We start from the raw sequence: 17,587 nt of genomic DNA on the forward strand, positions 1-17,587 counted from the left end.
GTTTATATATAACAACTTTTTCTAACAGTCTATTTTAAGTTGGTGACTTAGGTTTGAATGCATTCTAAACCTGTATATTTTTCTTCCTTCCTCTCATGTTATATGTTTTAATGTTACACTTTACGTTTTTTATCTTGTGTTGTATCTCTTAACTAATTTTTGTAGTTATAGTTATTTTTACTACTTTTGTCTTTTAACCTTTATACTAGCTTTAAAACTAATTAACGCACTACCTTTACTGTGTGTTTACTTTTCCTAATGAGATTTATACTTTTATGTTTTCTTGTTCTAATTAGCACCCTTTTGTTTCAGCTTAAAGAAGTCTCTTTAACAGTTTTTGTAAGGCCAGTTTAGTGGTGATGAACTCCTTTAGCTTTTGCTTGTCTGGAAAACTCTTTATCTCTCCTTCAATTTTAAATGACAGCTTTGCCAGGTAGAGTATTCTTTGTTGGGAATTTTCTTTTTCTTTGTTTCCATCACTTTGAATATATTGTGCCACTCCATTCTGGCCTGTAATAAGTTTTTTGGTGCATTCTTTAGGGTTTTCTACTTAGAAGATCATATCATCTGTGAACAGAGATAATTTTATTTTTTTCAATTTGGATGCCTTTTATTTCTTTTTCTTGCCTAATTGCTCTGGCTAGAATTTCCAGTACTCTGTTGAATAGAAGTGGCAAAAATGGGCATCCTTGTTTTGTTCCTGATCTTAGAGGAAAAGCTTTCAGTATTTTACCATTGAATATGATGTTTGCTGTAGGTTTTTTGTACATGGCTTTTATTTTTTTTCTTTTTTGTTTTTCTTGTCTTTTCTTATTTTTTGAAGAAAATTAGCCCTGAGCTAACATCTGCCACTAATTCTCCTCCTTTTCCTGAGGAAGATTCATCTTGAACTAACATCTTTGCCCATCTTCCTCCACTGTATATGTGAGAGGCCTGCCACAGCATGGCTCAGTAAGCAGTGTGCAGGCAATATATTTCAAGGTAGAGGAAAAGTAAGAACACTAAGATCCCACAGTTTTTCTTAGATTAATAAAAAGGTCCATTGGACCCAGACCATAATTGCAACATAGGTTGAATTTTATTTTATTTTTAAAAATAATTTTCTTTTTATACTTTGTAAGACCTCTAAGAATAGAAATCTTGAAGTACCAATCTTTAAAAATGGAACTGCTCAGGAATGAAGCTCAAGAACTAAAATTGGGTGTAGTGGACCTTAATGGTATACTGAGGGTTAAGAGAAATAGGAGTTTTTTGTTGTAAAAAAACTTTTCAGAGGGTGAGTAATTTGGAGTTAACTGAAAACTTTCTTTTTCTTTAAGGCTTTAGGGGACCAGATACTATTTGTAAATCGTCCTGATAAGAAGAAAATTCTTTTCTTCAACGATAAGAGCTGTCAATTTTCTGTGGATGAAGGTAAGCCTTTCTCTATAGGTACTTTCTTTAGTTTGCAAGTATGTTGCAAATTTAGAGTGACAAAATTGTAATTTAAATTTTATAATATTACTTTTTTAGCTTTATGTTGTAGTGTTAATAACTCCTCCATCTAAGATCTTTCTCGGAATGCAATTTTTTTTGAAATGTGTAATTTGAAAGATTTTAGGTTAAGTGTACTTGTATTTTTGGTATAGCAGTTCATGATGTTTTATGCTTCTAGCTCAACTATAGCAAGCATGAGTTTTATTTCTTTATTTCTATTATTTTACAAATATTACTTAATATCTTGATATGAAAGCTTGATGTAGGTGGGAAAAAGAATAAACTTTTGTTGGTGATTGATATTCTCTTAACTTATGAATCTTTTGACTATCAAATTGGATAAGGAGGGAGATTACTTTTTTCTTGCAACTGTGGTGTTGGATGCTAAGGTATATGTTGAGTCTTCTACTAAATGTGTGAAAATTGTATTTTGGATGTTAGTTTAAAAATATTTCATCAGTATTTGTCATGTAAAATAGTAATTAAACAAGGATCTAGTCATGAGAAATTTGTTATATAAATAGAAATTCTCATTTAAGCAAATATATTTTACTTTAAATTTATATTAATTTTGAAGTTTTATAAGAAGGCAAAAGAAGAATTGAGCATCATTTTAATTATAAAATTTCAAAAGTGATACAAACTCACAGCAAAATAGTCTAAGAATATAGAAGTACAGAGAGTAAAATAGTAATATTAGATTACATTAGTGAAACTGTTGCTATGCCTGTCTGGTGGTCGTACTGACTATTCTTGATAGCATTAAATAAAAGAGATTCTATTGAATAATCATTTTGTATAAGAAATGCTTTTATATGTCTTGTCCCTTTGGTATCCCATACATGTCTTAATTATGATTTTGTAATTTTTACAATACCCGGAAGTTTTTCTTTTATATGTTATCTGGCTGTAGATATTTAAGTTTTTGGTGCTTGTAGATAGGACTTTAGTCAACCTGAAGGTACAGTACTTAGATGACCATGGTTTGTTTTAGGAAATAGAGTGTTGTGTTTTTGTAAAAATCGTGACTGAGAGGACCTCATATGTAGTTGCTTCTCAATAATGTTTGTTAATTAAATAAAAGTTTACAGCACTTTCCTGTCCTTCTGTACTGCCGTTTCTCAAATATGATAAACCTTCTGTATGTAAACAAAGTAACAGTGAACTTCTTCTGTACATTGTAGTGATAGATGCTCATTTAAGAAAAGTCTGGCTTAGCAACTTTTGTATTGCTTGAATCTCCTTTACTTGGAATTTTGCTTTTATGTAAACTTTTATAATTGTCAAATTGATTTCTTACTTTTAAAAAACATAGGGATAGACTTCATCTGTAAGATCCTTCCAAGTTTAAAAAAACAAACAAGTAATTCCTTTATTCTTGACATGGTTAATCTGTTTAAAAAAATTTGCAGTATTAAAAAACATCACAACTGTTACATATTCAAATAGTAAGGAAGATCTTACAATAAAAAGCAGATGTGCTTTTCCTTTTTGTAGTTCCAGTCCCTTTCTTTTGTGGCAACCACTTAAATGGTTTTGTTTTAAATTCTTCTGGTGGTTTTTCCCATATTGCTAAGTGATATGCTTATATTACTGTTTTTTGATTTTTCAACTTGAAGCATTGTAATGACTTATTCTATTAATTTTTCTGATTCCAACACCTGTCTCCCTTCTCTACATCCCAATATAGTGTTCCACTAGTTTTAGTTTCTCTACCATTTTTCTTGGTACCTTCAGCATACAACATACTTAACCTTTCTTAGTGGGGATTTTTAGTATGAAGTCTGCTTTGCTCACGGCAGCATAGTGTAGTGTTATTATCTGCTCTGTAAGTAGATGTTTAAATTGAGGCAAATGTTGAGATTGCAGTAGCTCCATAAGAGTAGCATGAAACTCTACGATTTCTGGATAGTATTTCATGGAGAAATTTTAGGAGTACACTTTGCATTCAGCAGTAATCCTCACACTAATCGTTATACCAAGCTATAATTTTCTGTGCCTTGTGTGCTCTTTCTGTGGAGACCGTTGTTTTAATTTTGCTCAGCCTTTTCCTATTTCTGTATCTTTTACCTATATTTATATTCCTTAATATTACCTCTATTTTTATTTGCCATTTTATATGGCCTTTGTTAGTTTAAATTCTTCCCATCTCTTTATTATTTGTCTGATAAGACCAAAATGCGGATTTTCTCTTTTTCCCCCAAAATTACAACAGTAATAATAAATATTTGTTAGTAAAATCCCACACATCTAGAAATAAGTTCTGTAAATAGTTTGAAGTTTATTTTTCTAGTTTACTTTCTCTTTATTACAGATGGTCTGTAATACTGTGTGTCTGTTTAGTATTCCATTTTGTATGTGTACTTGATAAATGGATTTTTAAATATTTGAAAATGCAGCAAATATTTGTGCACATCTTACACATTGGATATGTGTGTATGTATTTTTTATATTAATTAAGTAGCCATATAAGTCAAAAAGATATTGAGAGGGTAAATTGGCAAATTATCTTTACATTTTTTAAGATCTCTGTTTTGCTGACTTATTTAATATGTGATGAAATGTATTACTAGATTTCCTAATATTGAACCATCCTTATACTCTTATAATAATCCATCTCTGGCTTTATGTATATTTAAGGATTTTTGCTTTAGTATGGTCAGTTTTCTTTTTTGTGTGTGGTTTCTCAGGGTTTGGTATGGTTGTAATGCTGGATTGATATAAAGGAAAGCACAGTCTTTCCTTCTTTCTGTCCTTCCTTTCCACCTTTTCTTTCCCTTTTCTCGTGAGAATATTAGATTCCTTGAGGATGTGGAAGCATACATGACCCAGAGTGTATCTGGCTTGTTTCTTTTTTTGACAACATTCTCACTATCTTCTTTGATATGTCCTCCTTTAAGTTTTCTATCTTGTGAAACAATTTTGGTAATTTGTATTTTCCAATAAAATCGTTCATTTTTAATTTTCAAGTTTAAGTGTATAATTTTCTAGAGTATGACCCTAGAATTTATTTAATTTTTTCTGTGTCATTTTTCCTTTTTATTTCTAAATTTTTGTATTTGGGCTTTTCTTTATTATGCTAGCTATTGGTTTATCTACTTTACTTTTGTTGTTGTGTTTTTGTTTTAAAAGAAAATATAATCTGTCAGAACACCCTTTACATACTAGTTTTTGAATCACTTGATATGAGCAGTGAGTCAGCAAACATTAAAATCTCCTGTTACATTTATATTTTTGTTAATTTTGCCAGTACTTCCTGGAGTTACTGCTTTATATATTTTCCTGCAGAGTTTTGGTTTATAAATGTGCTTGAATTTAAAGGTGGTTTTGTTTTTTGTTTTTGTTTTTTCGGTGAGGAAGGTTGGCCCTGAGCTAACATCTGTGACAGTCTTCCTCTACTTTGTAGTGGGATGCCACCACAGTATGGCTTGATGCTCAGTGCGTAGGTCTGCGCCCAGGATCTGAACCTGCTAACCCTGGGTGGCCAAAGCTGAGCACACAAACTTAGCCACAAACTACACCACTGGGCTGGCCCTTGAAGTCATAGTTTAAGGATTGTATCTGTAATCATTATAAAATATCCCTCTTTTGTCATATTTTGTGTTATTTTACTTGAAGTCTAACTTTTCATACTACTATCTTAACTCCTTGGCTTTGTTTAATTTGATATATTTTTGTCCATTCTTTTACTTTATACCTGTCTCCTTTTGTTTTAGGTATTTCCTTTGTACCTGGCATATGGTTGTCTTTAACTTTTTGAATCGGTTCTGAGTGTCATTTTATCTTTATTGTATTTATCATGTGATGTATTTACCCCCTTTTTTATTTGGAAATTGTATAGTTTTGGGGGGGTTCTCCTATATATGTAAAGTAGTTCTCTTTATATCTTTAAGTAATTTGCTTAAACTTACGGGTTTCCATTTATCAACTTCTTTCTCTTCTTTGTACTTCCTAGTTGACACTTTCTGGAATTTTTGTTACAGTCTTAGTATTTATACATGAATCCATTTATTCAACAAGTATTAATTGATCTCCTGTTCTATGCCCCAGTCATTTTGCTAAATCTAGGGTATATAGTAATGAACACGGTAGACTAGTCTCCACCTTCATTGAGCTTACATTTTAAAGGATAACATAGACAATATACAAAATAAAAAATGATTACAGATTGTATCAAATGTGAGGGAAGAAATAAATGAGGTATGTGCTAAGCTAGTAAAGTAATGGGAGAGGTGGAGCTCTGAGAAGACCTCTGTGAAAAAAGATGAAGAATGAGATGGTGCTAGCCTTGCACAGGATCAGAATGGTGCACATGTGTGTGTGATTATGGGGGAGGACAGGGTTCAGGCAGAGAATAGCAAAGGCAAGAGCCATGGGAAAGAAAGCCATGGGAAAGAAAAGCATTTCTTTTCATAGGCTAGTGGTTTGTAATCATTTAATCAGATTCAGTGGCCTTTTTTTATAACAAATATTTTGTAACATCTTTTGTGCTCTTGTAAAAGAAAATGTGTAGATAATATAACCTAACTTTACACATAATTTTTTAAAAAGTCAGTGTAATACCTTAACTGTAACATAAAGGAGAAATAAAAAAAGATTGATTTATATTTTTAAAATTTACTTTAATATTTGTAATTGTTAAGCACATTTGTGGTAGAATATAAATGGAATATAAAATAGCTGTTTACATTTATATGTAGAGACACCATTAAATGTGATAGCCATAAATGGACTAATACAGATGTGATGCATTGTCAACCTGTTTACCATAATTGGTGTTTTCCTTCAGTGGTAAAGAATTCTTGGTAAAGTTCTGAAAAATACAAAGTGCAGGTTTTCTGTGATTTACAAAGGTTAATCGTACTATATTCTGTATACATTATACATTGTATGTTCCTAGAAAATCAAGTGTGTGTAAAATCAACCAGAACAAAAAATAGTTTGTTTATATATGTAAAAGAGAATTGGGTTTAGGCTTAGTTTATTATTATAAACTGGTATTTTTCATTAATCTGTATACTTTTTTGGAAAGACGGTTGGGAGGAGGAAGGGTTTTTCAACCATGGCAGTATTGACATTTTGGAGCTGAAATATTTTTTTGGTATTGGGGTTGTCAGTGTGCAGCTTCCCTGGCGTAGCATGTTTTCCCCCACAACATGACAAACAAAAATGTATGCAGACATTACCATATATTCCCCAGGAAGCAAAACTGTCCAAGTTGAGAATTATGTTAAAGATATGGTTTATGTTTATAACATGGAAAAAAATTAATTGTCTTCAAGCTTCTTGTCATGCACTTTTTCATTTGGCACATTCAGTGACACGGGGGATAGCAAGTGAATAAGCTTCTGTTCTTCAGCTGGGGGAACAGTCACCCACAGGAACCTCAGGGTAGGACAGTGTTCTTTTGGTTGAGGGTGTGGATATTGCATAAATCACTAGTTTAGAAAAAAACTGAGTTTTTGTTGATATAAATTATATGTGTCTGCACAGAAGACACATTGAAAATTGGTGATCTTACCGTTTGTCTTCCTGTCTGTCTCTTGTTTCATATTTGATTCCTCAAAATGCTTTGTCTTGATGAAAATTTTGTTTTAGCCCAGTAGGTGGCAGTCTTAGCCACAGAGAGGAAATCTTGAGTGAGCAAGCTTTCAGTTACACTGAAGAGTTGCCCTTCATTCTATATGTAATAGAGGCAGATGTCCTAAAATGAGACATGGAACAAGTTAGGAGAGAGTTTATTTTTGTAGTAATTTTAAAAATCAGGTAAGTGAACACAGAGTAGTTGGACTTAGGTATGGATCTTATTTCACAAAAGCATACATTTCCTTAAATCAGGATCTTATTCCTTTAGAGGCAGTATAAATGCAGTGGTCAAGAGGATGATTTAAGTATTCAAACTGTAGGTTTAAATATTAGCTCTACTCCTTACTAGTTTAGGAAGATATTTAACCACTCTGAGATTCCTTATCTATAAAATGGGAATAATGGTATCTGTACCTCATGGTCCTTAATGAGGATTAAATGAGTTAATATAAATAAAAGTGTTCAGAGCTTGGAACAGGACCTGGCACATAGTAAGAATAATAGTAACAATAATGTTAGCCATTATTAGCAGCGTTGAAAATATAAAATAGTACCAAAATACTGGGTGTTTTAATTTTACTTATCTGGTTACTTCTTCACATTTAGTTCTATCTGATTATTGACTCAGTAGATCTGTAGTTTTGTGTTTGGGTAGATGGATAGCAAAGAAACATCCCATTTAGCAGTCTGAGGCCACATTTGCACTGATCTTTTGCAGTTATATAATATTTGTTGGTGTTCCTGGTGAGAAATCTGGTGACAATCTGATTTTTCCTCCATTACTGGTAACTACTTCTTTTCTGCCTGGAAACTTAAACAATTTGAATTTTATGCTTAGAATTCAGGGCTCTTCCCAGTAGCTATTTCCCTGGGACTCTGATGCTGTTTTAAGTCATTAGTTTTTAATGGCTACATGGTATTCCTTTTTTTTTTTTTTTTCCTGCTGAGAAAGATTAGCCCTGAGCTAACATCTGTGCCAGGCTTCCTCCACTTTACATGCGGGTCACCACCAGCATGGCTGACTAATGGTGTAGGTCTGTGCCTAGGATCCGAACCTGCAATCCTGGGCTGCCAAACTTAACCACTACGCCATGGGGCCAGCCCCTGGTATTTCATTTTATGATTGTACTTATAACAATCTTCTCAGTGCTCCACAGATAGAAACTTAGTTCATTTTTTGTTTTCTTTTATTTTTTGGTATATGCTATTATAAATAATGCTCATTATATCAGGCAAAATAGACTTTAAAACAAAACTTATAAGGACACAGAGAAGAGCATTACATAGTGGTAAGGGGAGCAGTCCATCAAGAGGATATAACACTTCTGTATACATACATGCCCAACATAAGAGCACCTAAATACATAAAGCAAATATTACAGACATAAAAGGAGAAAATGACAGTAACACAATAATAGTAGGGGATTTTAATACTTACATCAGTAGATCAGACGATCAGTGAGGAAACATTGGCCTTAAATGACACATTAGACCAGATGGACTTAATAAGTATATACGGAACATTCCATCCAAAAACTGCAGAATGCACATTCTTCTTGAATGCACATGGAACATTTTCCAGGATAGATCACATATTAGGCCACAAAACAAGTCTCAGTAAACTTGAGAAGATTGAAGTAATATCAAATATCTTTTTTGATCATGATGGTATGAAACTAGAAATCAACTATAAGAAGAAAACTGGGAAAGTTACAAATATGTGGAGATTAAATAAAATGCTACTGAACAACTATTGAGTCAATGAAGAAATCAAATGAGGAATAAAAAAATACCTGGAGACTGAGGCTGGCCTGATGACATCGGTGGTTAAGTTTGCATACTCTGCTTCGGCAGCCAGGGGTTTGTGGGTTCGGATCCCAGGCGTGGACCTATACACAGCTCATCAAGTCATGCTGTGGTGGCATCCCACGTGCAAAAAGAAGAAGATTGGCAATGGATGTTAGCTCAGGGCCAATCTCGCTCAGTGGAAAAAAAAAAAACCCAAACCTGCAGACAAATGAAAGTAAAAATGCAACACACCAAAAATCTAGGGGATAGAGCAAAAGCAGTACTAACAGGGAAGTTTATGGCAATATAGACCTACCTTAAGAATCAAGAAAAATCTCATAAACAATCTTTAACATTACACCTAAAGGAACTAGAAAAAAAAAAAAAACAAAGCCCAAAATCAGTAGAAGAAAGGAAATAATAAAAATCGGCAGAAATAAATGAAATAGAGACTAAAAAGACAATAGAAAAGATCAGTGAAACTGAGAGCTGATTCTTTGAAAAGATAAAATTGAGAAACTTTTAGCTAGAGTCACCAAGAAAAAGAAGCAGCTCAAATAAAATCAGAAACAAAAGAGGAGAAATTGCAAATGATACCACAGAAATACAAAGAATTACAGGAGAACACTATGAAAAGCTATATGCCAACAAATTGGATAATCTAGAAGGATAGAATAAATTCTTAGAACTATACAACCTTCCAAAATGGTATCAATAAGAAATAGAGAATCTGAATAGAGCGATTACTGGTAAGGAGATGGAAGCAGTAATCAAAAACTTCCCCAAATCAAAAGTTCAGGCTTCCCTGGGGAATTCTACCAAACATTTAAAGAAGATTTAATACCTATCCTTCTCAAGCTCTTCCAAAAAGTTGAAAAAGAGGGGATGCTTCCTAGTACATTCTACCAGGCTAACATTACCCTGATCCTGAAACCAGACAAGGACAACACAAAAAAACAGAATTACAGGCCAATATCACTGATGAACATAGATGCAAAAATCCTCAAGAAAATATTAACAAATCAAATACAACAATACATTAAAAAGATCATACACCATGATCAAGTGGGATTAATTCCAGGGATGCAAAGATGGTTCAGCATCTGTAAATTGTCAGTGTGATACCCCACATTAACAAAGTGAAAAATAAAAATCATGTGATCATCTGAATAGACGCAGAGAAAGCATTCTCTGAATAAAATGGTATAGAAGGAAAGTGCCTCAACATAGTAAAGGCCATATATGACAAGCTCACAGCTAACATCATACTCAGCGGTGAAAAACTATAAAGCTTTTTCTCTAAGATCAGGAACAAGAGTACTCACTTTCATTACTTTTATTCAACATAGTATTGGAACTCCTAGCCAGAGCAGTCAGGCAAGAAAAAGAATAAAGGGGATCCAAATTGGAAAGGAAGAAGTAAAACTGTCACTATCTGCAGATGACATGATTTTGTATATAGAATACCCTAAAAAATCTACCTAAAACAATTAGAAATAAAAAATGAATAAAAAAGAAATTAAAAATTAGAATAAAAAATAAAAAATGGTTGCAGTGGTCAAAATCAACATAGGACAATCAGTTGCATTTCTATGCACTAACAACAAAATAGCAGAAATGTAAAGTAGAAAACAATCCCATTTACAATTGCAACGAAAATAATAAATTTTTTTTATTTAGGAATAAATTTAACCAGAGCTAAAAGACTTGTACACTGAGAACTATAAAACATTGTTGAAAGAGATCGAAGAAGACGCAAAGAAATGGAAAGATATTCCATGCTCAATGACTGGAAGAATTAAGATAGTTAAAATGTCTTTTGTTCCTAAAGCAATCTACAGATTCAGTGCAATCCATACCAAAGTCCCAACGACATTTTTCATAGAAGTACAACAAAGAATCCTAAAATTTATATGGAACAACAAAAGACCCTGAATAGCCAAAGCAGTCCCAAGAAGGAACAACAAACCTGTAGGTATCACACTCCCTGATTTCATAATATACTCCAGAGCTATAGTAATTGAAACAGCATGGTACTCACACACACATCAACAGAACAGAATTGAGAGCCCAGAAATGAACCCACACATCTTTAGACAGCTAATTTTTGACAAAGGAGCCAAGAACATACAATGGAGAATGGAAAGTCTCTTCAATAAATAGTATTGGAAAAACTGGACAGCCATATGCAAAAAAATGAAAGTAGACCACTATCTTACACTGTGCACAAAAATTAACTCAAAATGGATTAAAGACTTTAAGACCTGAAACCACAAAACTCCTAGAAGCAAACGTAGGCAGTATGCGCTTTGACATCAGTCTTAGCAGTATCCTTTTGAATATCATGTCTCCTCAGGACAGGGAAACAAAAGAAAAAATAAGCAAATGAGACTACATCAAACTTAAAATGTTCTGCACAGCGAGAAACCATCAACAGCATGGAAAGACAACCTAACAATTAGGAGAAGATATTTTCAAATCATATCTGATAAGGGGTTAATATCCAAAATATATAAAGAACTCATTCAACTCAATAACAAACAATAACCACCCAATTAAAAAATGTGCAGAGGATTTGAACAGACGTTTTTCCAAAGAAGATATATCCACATGGCTAACAGGCACATGAAAAGATGTTTAACATCTAATTATTAGGGAAATGCAAATCAGAACCTCACGCCCATCAGAATGGCTTTTATTAAAAAGCCCAGAAATAACAAGTGTTGGAGAGGTTGCGGAGAAAAGGGAACCCTCATACGCTGCTGGTGGGAATGCAAACTGGGGCAGCCTCTATGGAAAAAGTATGGAGATTCCTCAAAACTTTAAAAATAGAATTATCCTATGATCCACGTATTTCACTGCTGAGTATTTATTCAAAGAATATGAAAACGCTAATTTGAAAAGATATGTGCACCCTTGTGCTCATTGCAGCATCATTCACAATAGTCAAGACTTGGAAACAACCTAAGTGCCTATCAAGGAATGAATGGATAAAGCATCTTATGTGGTATACAATGGCATACTACTCAGCCATAAAAAGATGAAATCTTGGCATTTGGTACAACGTAAATGGATCTTGAGGATATTTTGCTAAGTGAAGTAAGTCAGATGGAGAAAGCCAATTACCATATGATTTCACTCATATACGTGGAAGATAAAAACACAACAAACACATAAAAACAGAGGATAGATTGGTGGTGAACAGAAGGGAAGGAGGGGGTAGGGTAAAAAGGGCAAATGTGTACGGTGATGGATAGCAACTAGACTTGAAGTGGTGAACATGATGTACTCTATACAGAAGTTGAAATATAATGATGTACACCTGAAATTTATGTCATGTTATATACCACTGTTACCTCAATAAAAAATTAGAAAAAAGAGCAGCCTGGGGTTCGTGGGTTCAGATTCCTGGCACGGACCTAGCACCACTCATCAAGCCACACCATGGAGGTGTGTCCCCCATAAAATAGAAGCGGATTGGCACAGATATTAGCTCAGTGGCAATCTTTCTCATGTAAAAAGAAGACGACTGGCAACAGATGTTAGCTCAGGGCCAATCTTCCTCAACAAAAAGAAGAAAAAAAATTAGGAAAAGAAATTATCCCCAATCTTTGCTCATAAATATATGTGCACTTGCCTGATTATTTCCTTATTGTAGTTTTCTTTAAGTAGAATTGCTGGGTCAGAAGATAAGATGTATTTTAAAAATCTTCAACGTTTTGCCTAATGCTCATCATAAAGTTTGCACCAGTTGTTTTGGACCACTTTACCCATTCACAGCAGTATATAAGAAAGGATCCATTTCTTTACCCTCACCAGTACTGGATATTTTTAGTTGACTTTGCTAGCCTCATATAAATTACAGATTATCTTGAGTTTATTTCGTATTTTCTTGCAATTACGTATAAAATTAAAGAAAAACCGGTTATTTCTCTTTGTATCTCTGACAACTGTGTGTTTTCTGTTCCCACATACATTAAAAAATAATTAAATTTGGGATCTTGTGAAATCCTGCCTCTAAAATTAGGCCCTGCTTTCCAGTGTTCGTCTTAAGTATTTATGCAGCTGTAATGCTTCTTACATAGTAGATGTCATATTTACTACAACAGCATTGAGCTAAGGAAAGTCAGGGATTAAAGTAGAAAGGTTTTATTGAAAAAAAAGACACTGAGCAGTTTTTTTTTTTTTTTTTTTAAAGATTTTATGTTTTTCCTTTTTCTCCCCAAAGACCCCCAGTACATAGTTGTATATTCTTCATTATGGGTTCTTCTAGTTGTGGCATGTGGGATGCTGCCTCAACATGGTCTGATGAGCAGTGCCATGTCCGCGCCCAGGATTCGAACGAATGAAACACTGGGCCGCCTGCAGCGGAGCTTGCGAACTTAACCACTCGGCCACGGGGCCAGTCCCGACACTGAACAGTTTTTATTCAAGAATTTTTTTCTGAAAATAGCTCAAGTGACTTAAGCAAAAGGAAATAAATTTTGTTTTAATGTACTTTCAATTCCATTGTGCCATGAAAATGTAGTCTTGTATATTCTTTTTAGTGCTACATTAATATACAGATTAATTTTCCAGACCATTGCTATCACTATTGTGGTAGGTATTATCATCTCTGTGATTGTGTCATAAGAGGCCTGAAGTATATAAGCTCTGTGCATGTCAGGGAGAAAGTCAAAGTAGTTTCAATCTTCAAGGAACTGCAGTTTTATAATTCTGATAACATAGAGGCTTGGTAGAAGGTATATGGAATGAAATTTGCCGCTGAATAAAACATGTTTTTATCATATGTACTTTTATTCTCTTTACCTTTTTTGTTGTACAGAGAGAAGTACACAGTTTGTTAGTTATATCATGTAATACTTATTCTAAATAAATGAATACAGTTTTTACATGTTGATAGTTAGAATTTAACAAGTCATATTTAAAATGCCAGGGCTGTTAATTTGTGTGTGATATACTTCGGTGAACAGCTATGGTAAATTTGACACATAGAGTTCTAGTTATGATATACAGTTTAGAACAACAGTATTGCAAATTGCAGTTAGAGAGTTGTTTTTGTTGCTGACTTGGAAGTTTGACCTGAAGCAGTTTTCTCTCATGTATACCTGTCATGAGCAGAGGTAGTCCCATTAATCACATTGTTCTTAAAGTTTGGCTAAAAACTAGATAGTTGAGGACTTGTAGCTTCCACTTAGAATGGAGAAAACTGGACAAAACATTGTTCCTAGCCTCACAACCACAACAATAAACCCTAGACAGTTGCAAATTTACAGTTTTCTTGGATCCATTAGCTGAGGTTGCAGGGCAACCACCTAAACTGAAATCTAAGGAAAGATAGGTGCCTCCAAGAAAATATGGGATGCGAGCACTCGTTTACCTGAGGCAAAGGGAACACTGCTCAGAATTAAGTTAAAATTCTTAATGAACTGCTAAAGGCTCAGTGTGTAAGAGAATATAGAACCCCTGGGTGCTATAGACGCGTGGGAATTCACACCTACTCGCAGGCTCTTCTCCACAGACTTCCCTGGATGCTTAGAAAAAAGAGGCTGGGGCAGGGGTACTGCCCTCATTGGGCAGGCCTGGAGGAGGGGAACAGTAGACACTTCAGGAAAGATGTGGAGCCCTGTCTGAATCATTCTCCCTCCCTCTCTATTATGAGACAAAAGTCTTAAACTGCTGTGGGAAGGGAACAGAAAGAAAACCCTCTATCCCTGGAGAAGGGGGCAGGAATATGTACTCTGCCGAGAACTTTAGCAGAGGGGATGAGCAGGAACACTGAGAAGGCCACACCCCAGACACCAAGTAACACAGTGCTTGCCTAAGACTTAGCATAAATTAGTATCAGAGAACTCCTACCCCCATACCAGGCTAACAGGTGTGGAGTAACAGGTAGCAATGGAATTCTGTGAGAATTGCAAGAGTATGGAGGCAGTCAGACCATCTGAGTTGCAGCATGAAGGAAAGACCTAAAACTGCAGGTTGAGCAGCCACTGAGAAAAACCCTCTGGCAGGTGAGCCTTTACCCTAAACACAGGCTATAGCTAGAGGAATTTAAGCCTGTGGTCCATTATGGGTAACCATAGCAGCAACAAATTCCAAACCAAACTTACGTTTTGACAACAAAATGACTTTACCTCCGCACAGTAGTAGCCTAGCAGAAGGAAAGTCATGTCCATAGCTAGGCACAAAAACTATTTACCTCAGTCTCAGCTGTCCTACAAAGGATATCCTGCTTTCAAAAATGTTAAAGGACTGGCCCTATGGTGTAGTGGTTAAGTTCTGCATGGTCTGCTTCAGCGGCCCAGGTTCACAAGTTCCGATGCTAGGTGTGGACCTACACCACTTGTCAGCCGTGCTGTGGCGGCATCCCACATACAGAATAGAGGAAGATTGTCACAGATGTTAGCTCAGGGTCACTATTCCTCAGCAAGCAAACAAACAAACAAAAAAACTTATTAGGCATTAAAAAGAAGCAAGGAAAAGTAATACAGTTTTGAGACAAGGGAATTAACCAAATTCCTGGGGCACAGATACTGGAACTATCAGACGTGGAATTTATAACTCCTCACATTAATATGTTAAGGCCTCTAGTAGAAAAGGCAGACAACATGCATGATCAGGTAGGATATTTCAGCAGAGAGAGAGACATTATATGAAAATCAAATGAAAATTCTAGAAATGAAAAGCATGGTAACAGAGACAAAGGCGGCCTTCAATAAGGTCATCAGTAAACTTTGCATAACCAAGGAAAGAATTTGTAAAGTTGAACATATGGCAAATACAAATTATCTAAGCTGAAATGCAAAGAGAAAAATGTAACAGAGCATCCATTAACTGTGAGATATAATCAGATGATTTGAATGTGTAATTAAAATCTCAGAAGAAGAAGAGAGAGAGAATGGGATGGAAGAAATAATGGCCAGGAATTTTCCAAAACTAATGATAGACACCAAACTGAAGATCCAAGAAGCTCAGAGAACACAAGGCAAGATAATCCTAAAAAACAAATGACAGAAAAACATGTAGGCATATCATATTCAAACTGCTGAAAATTGAGGATGAAGAGAAAATATTGAAGGTAGTCAGAGGAAAAAGCTCACTACAGAGGAAAAAATAACTACCGCAGACTTCTCATTTGAACCTGTGCAACCCAAAAGACAATGCAGTGACATCTTCAAAGGGCCAAAAGGGAAAACTTTTCAACCTAGAATTCTGTACCCAGAATTGAAAAATTTGAATTTGATATACTTAGCATAAATACTTAGGAAGTTCTTACCGCATCCCTTAGGCAGAAGAGATCTGATACTAGATACTAACTTGGATCCATATAAATGAGCGAGTGTGCTATAAATGGAATAAATGAAGGTAAATAAAAAACTCATGTTTTTCTAATTTAAACAAATTTTCTAGGGCCAGCCTGGTGGTGTAGTGGTTAGTTTCACATGTTGCACTTCGGCGGCCTGGGGTTTGCTGGTTCGGATCCTGGGTGCAGGCATGGCACCTCTTGGCAAGCCATGCTGTGGTAGGCATCCCACATATAAGTTGGAGGAAGATGGCCACAGATGTTAGCTCAGGGCTAGTCTTCCTCAGCAAAGAGAAGAGGATTGGCAGCAGGTGTTGGCTCAGGGCTAATCTTTCTCAAAAAAAAAAACCCAAAAAACTCCTAAATTTTTAATTAAATTTCTTTCTCTTATTTTTAATTGCTCAGAAAGATAGCTGACTGTAAAGCAGAAATATTGGAAATGTATTTTGTGTTAAGAGCATACATAAAAGTAAAATTTATGACAATAATACCTCAAAGGTCAGGAGGCAGCCTATTATTGTAACATCTTTACATACTACATGTGAACTAGTATAATTTACTTGAAGCTAGGCTCTGATTAATTGAAGATATGTATTGTAAATCTTAGAACAACCACTAAAACAGTTTTTTTTAAAAAAGGTAATTATAGTTAACAATACTCTACGTACCTTTGAAAGTTGCTGGCAGAGTAGATTTAAAAGTTGTCATCACAAGGAAAAAAATTATAACTGGTGATCGATGGTAACTGAATTTACTTTGGTAATCATTTTGCAGTATATGCATATATCAAATTATTATGTTGTATATCTTAATACACTATTATATGTCAGTTATATCTCAATTTAAAAAAGTATAAATAATAAGCCAATATTAGAGGTAAAATAGAGTCATAAAAATATATTCACTTAATCCAAATGAACACAGAAGCAGAAGGAAAAAAACCAAGGAGTAGATGGAACAAAAAGAAACAGTGAGCAAGATCATGGATTTTATTCCAGCCGTATTAATAATGATGTTAAATGTAAATCATCTGAACATACTAATTAAGGCAAATTATCATCTGTCTGAATGTATCATCTAACGTTCTTTTCATTTTAAAATTTTCTAACAATACTAATTGAGACAGATGTAAATTGTCTAAACATAATTAAGACAGATTTTCAGATTGGATACAAAAGCAAGACCTTGGTATATGCTTTCTCTAAGAAATTCACTTTAAATACAGAGACGGGTTACAAGTAAAAGGGTGTAAAATGACATACTATGCAAACACTAATAAAGGAAAGTGGTTGTATTAATATCAGAGAAAGTAGACTCTGGAGCAAAGAAAATGATCAAGGATTAAGAGGAACATTACATAATGATAAAGGGTTCAATTCTCTAAGAATACATAACAGTCCTCAATATGTACATATCTAACAACAGCTTCAA

At 34.4% G+C, this 17,587-nt stretch overlaps 1 protein-coding gene across 2 annotated transcripts in view; it reads left to right on the plus strand.

Moving 5' to 3' along the window:
• The window catches only part of GTF2E2 (general transcription factor IIE subunit 2), a 76,329-nt gene that overhangs the window by 49,089 nt on the left and 9,653 nt on the right, over positions 1-17,587 (plus strand). For both annotated transcript variants that reach the window (XM_046648787.1, XM_046648786.1), the window contains one exon: positions 1,320-1,413. In XM_046648787.1, the coding sequence (XP_046504743.1) occupies positions 1,320-1,413 (94 nt within the window). The remainder of the gene's footprint in view (positions 1-1,319; positions 1,414-17,587) is intronic.

This window comes from Equus quagga, chromosome 22 (genome assembly GCF_021613505.1).
Source record: "Equus quagga isolate Etosha38 chromosome 22, UCLA_HA_Equagga_1.0, whole genome shotgun sequence".
Lineage (NCBI taxonomy): Eukaryota > Metazoa > Chordata > Mammalia > Perissodactyla > Equidae > Equus > Equus quagga.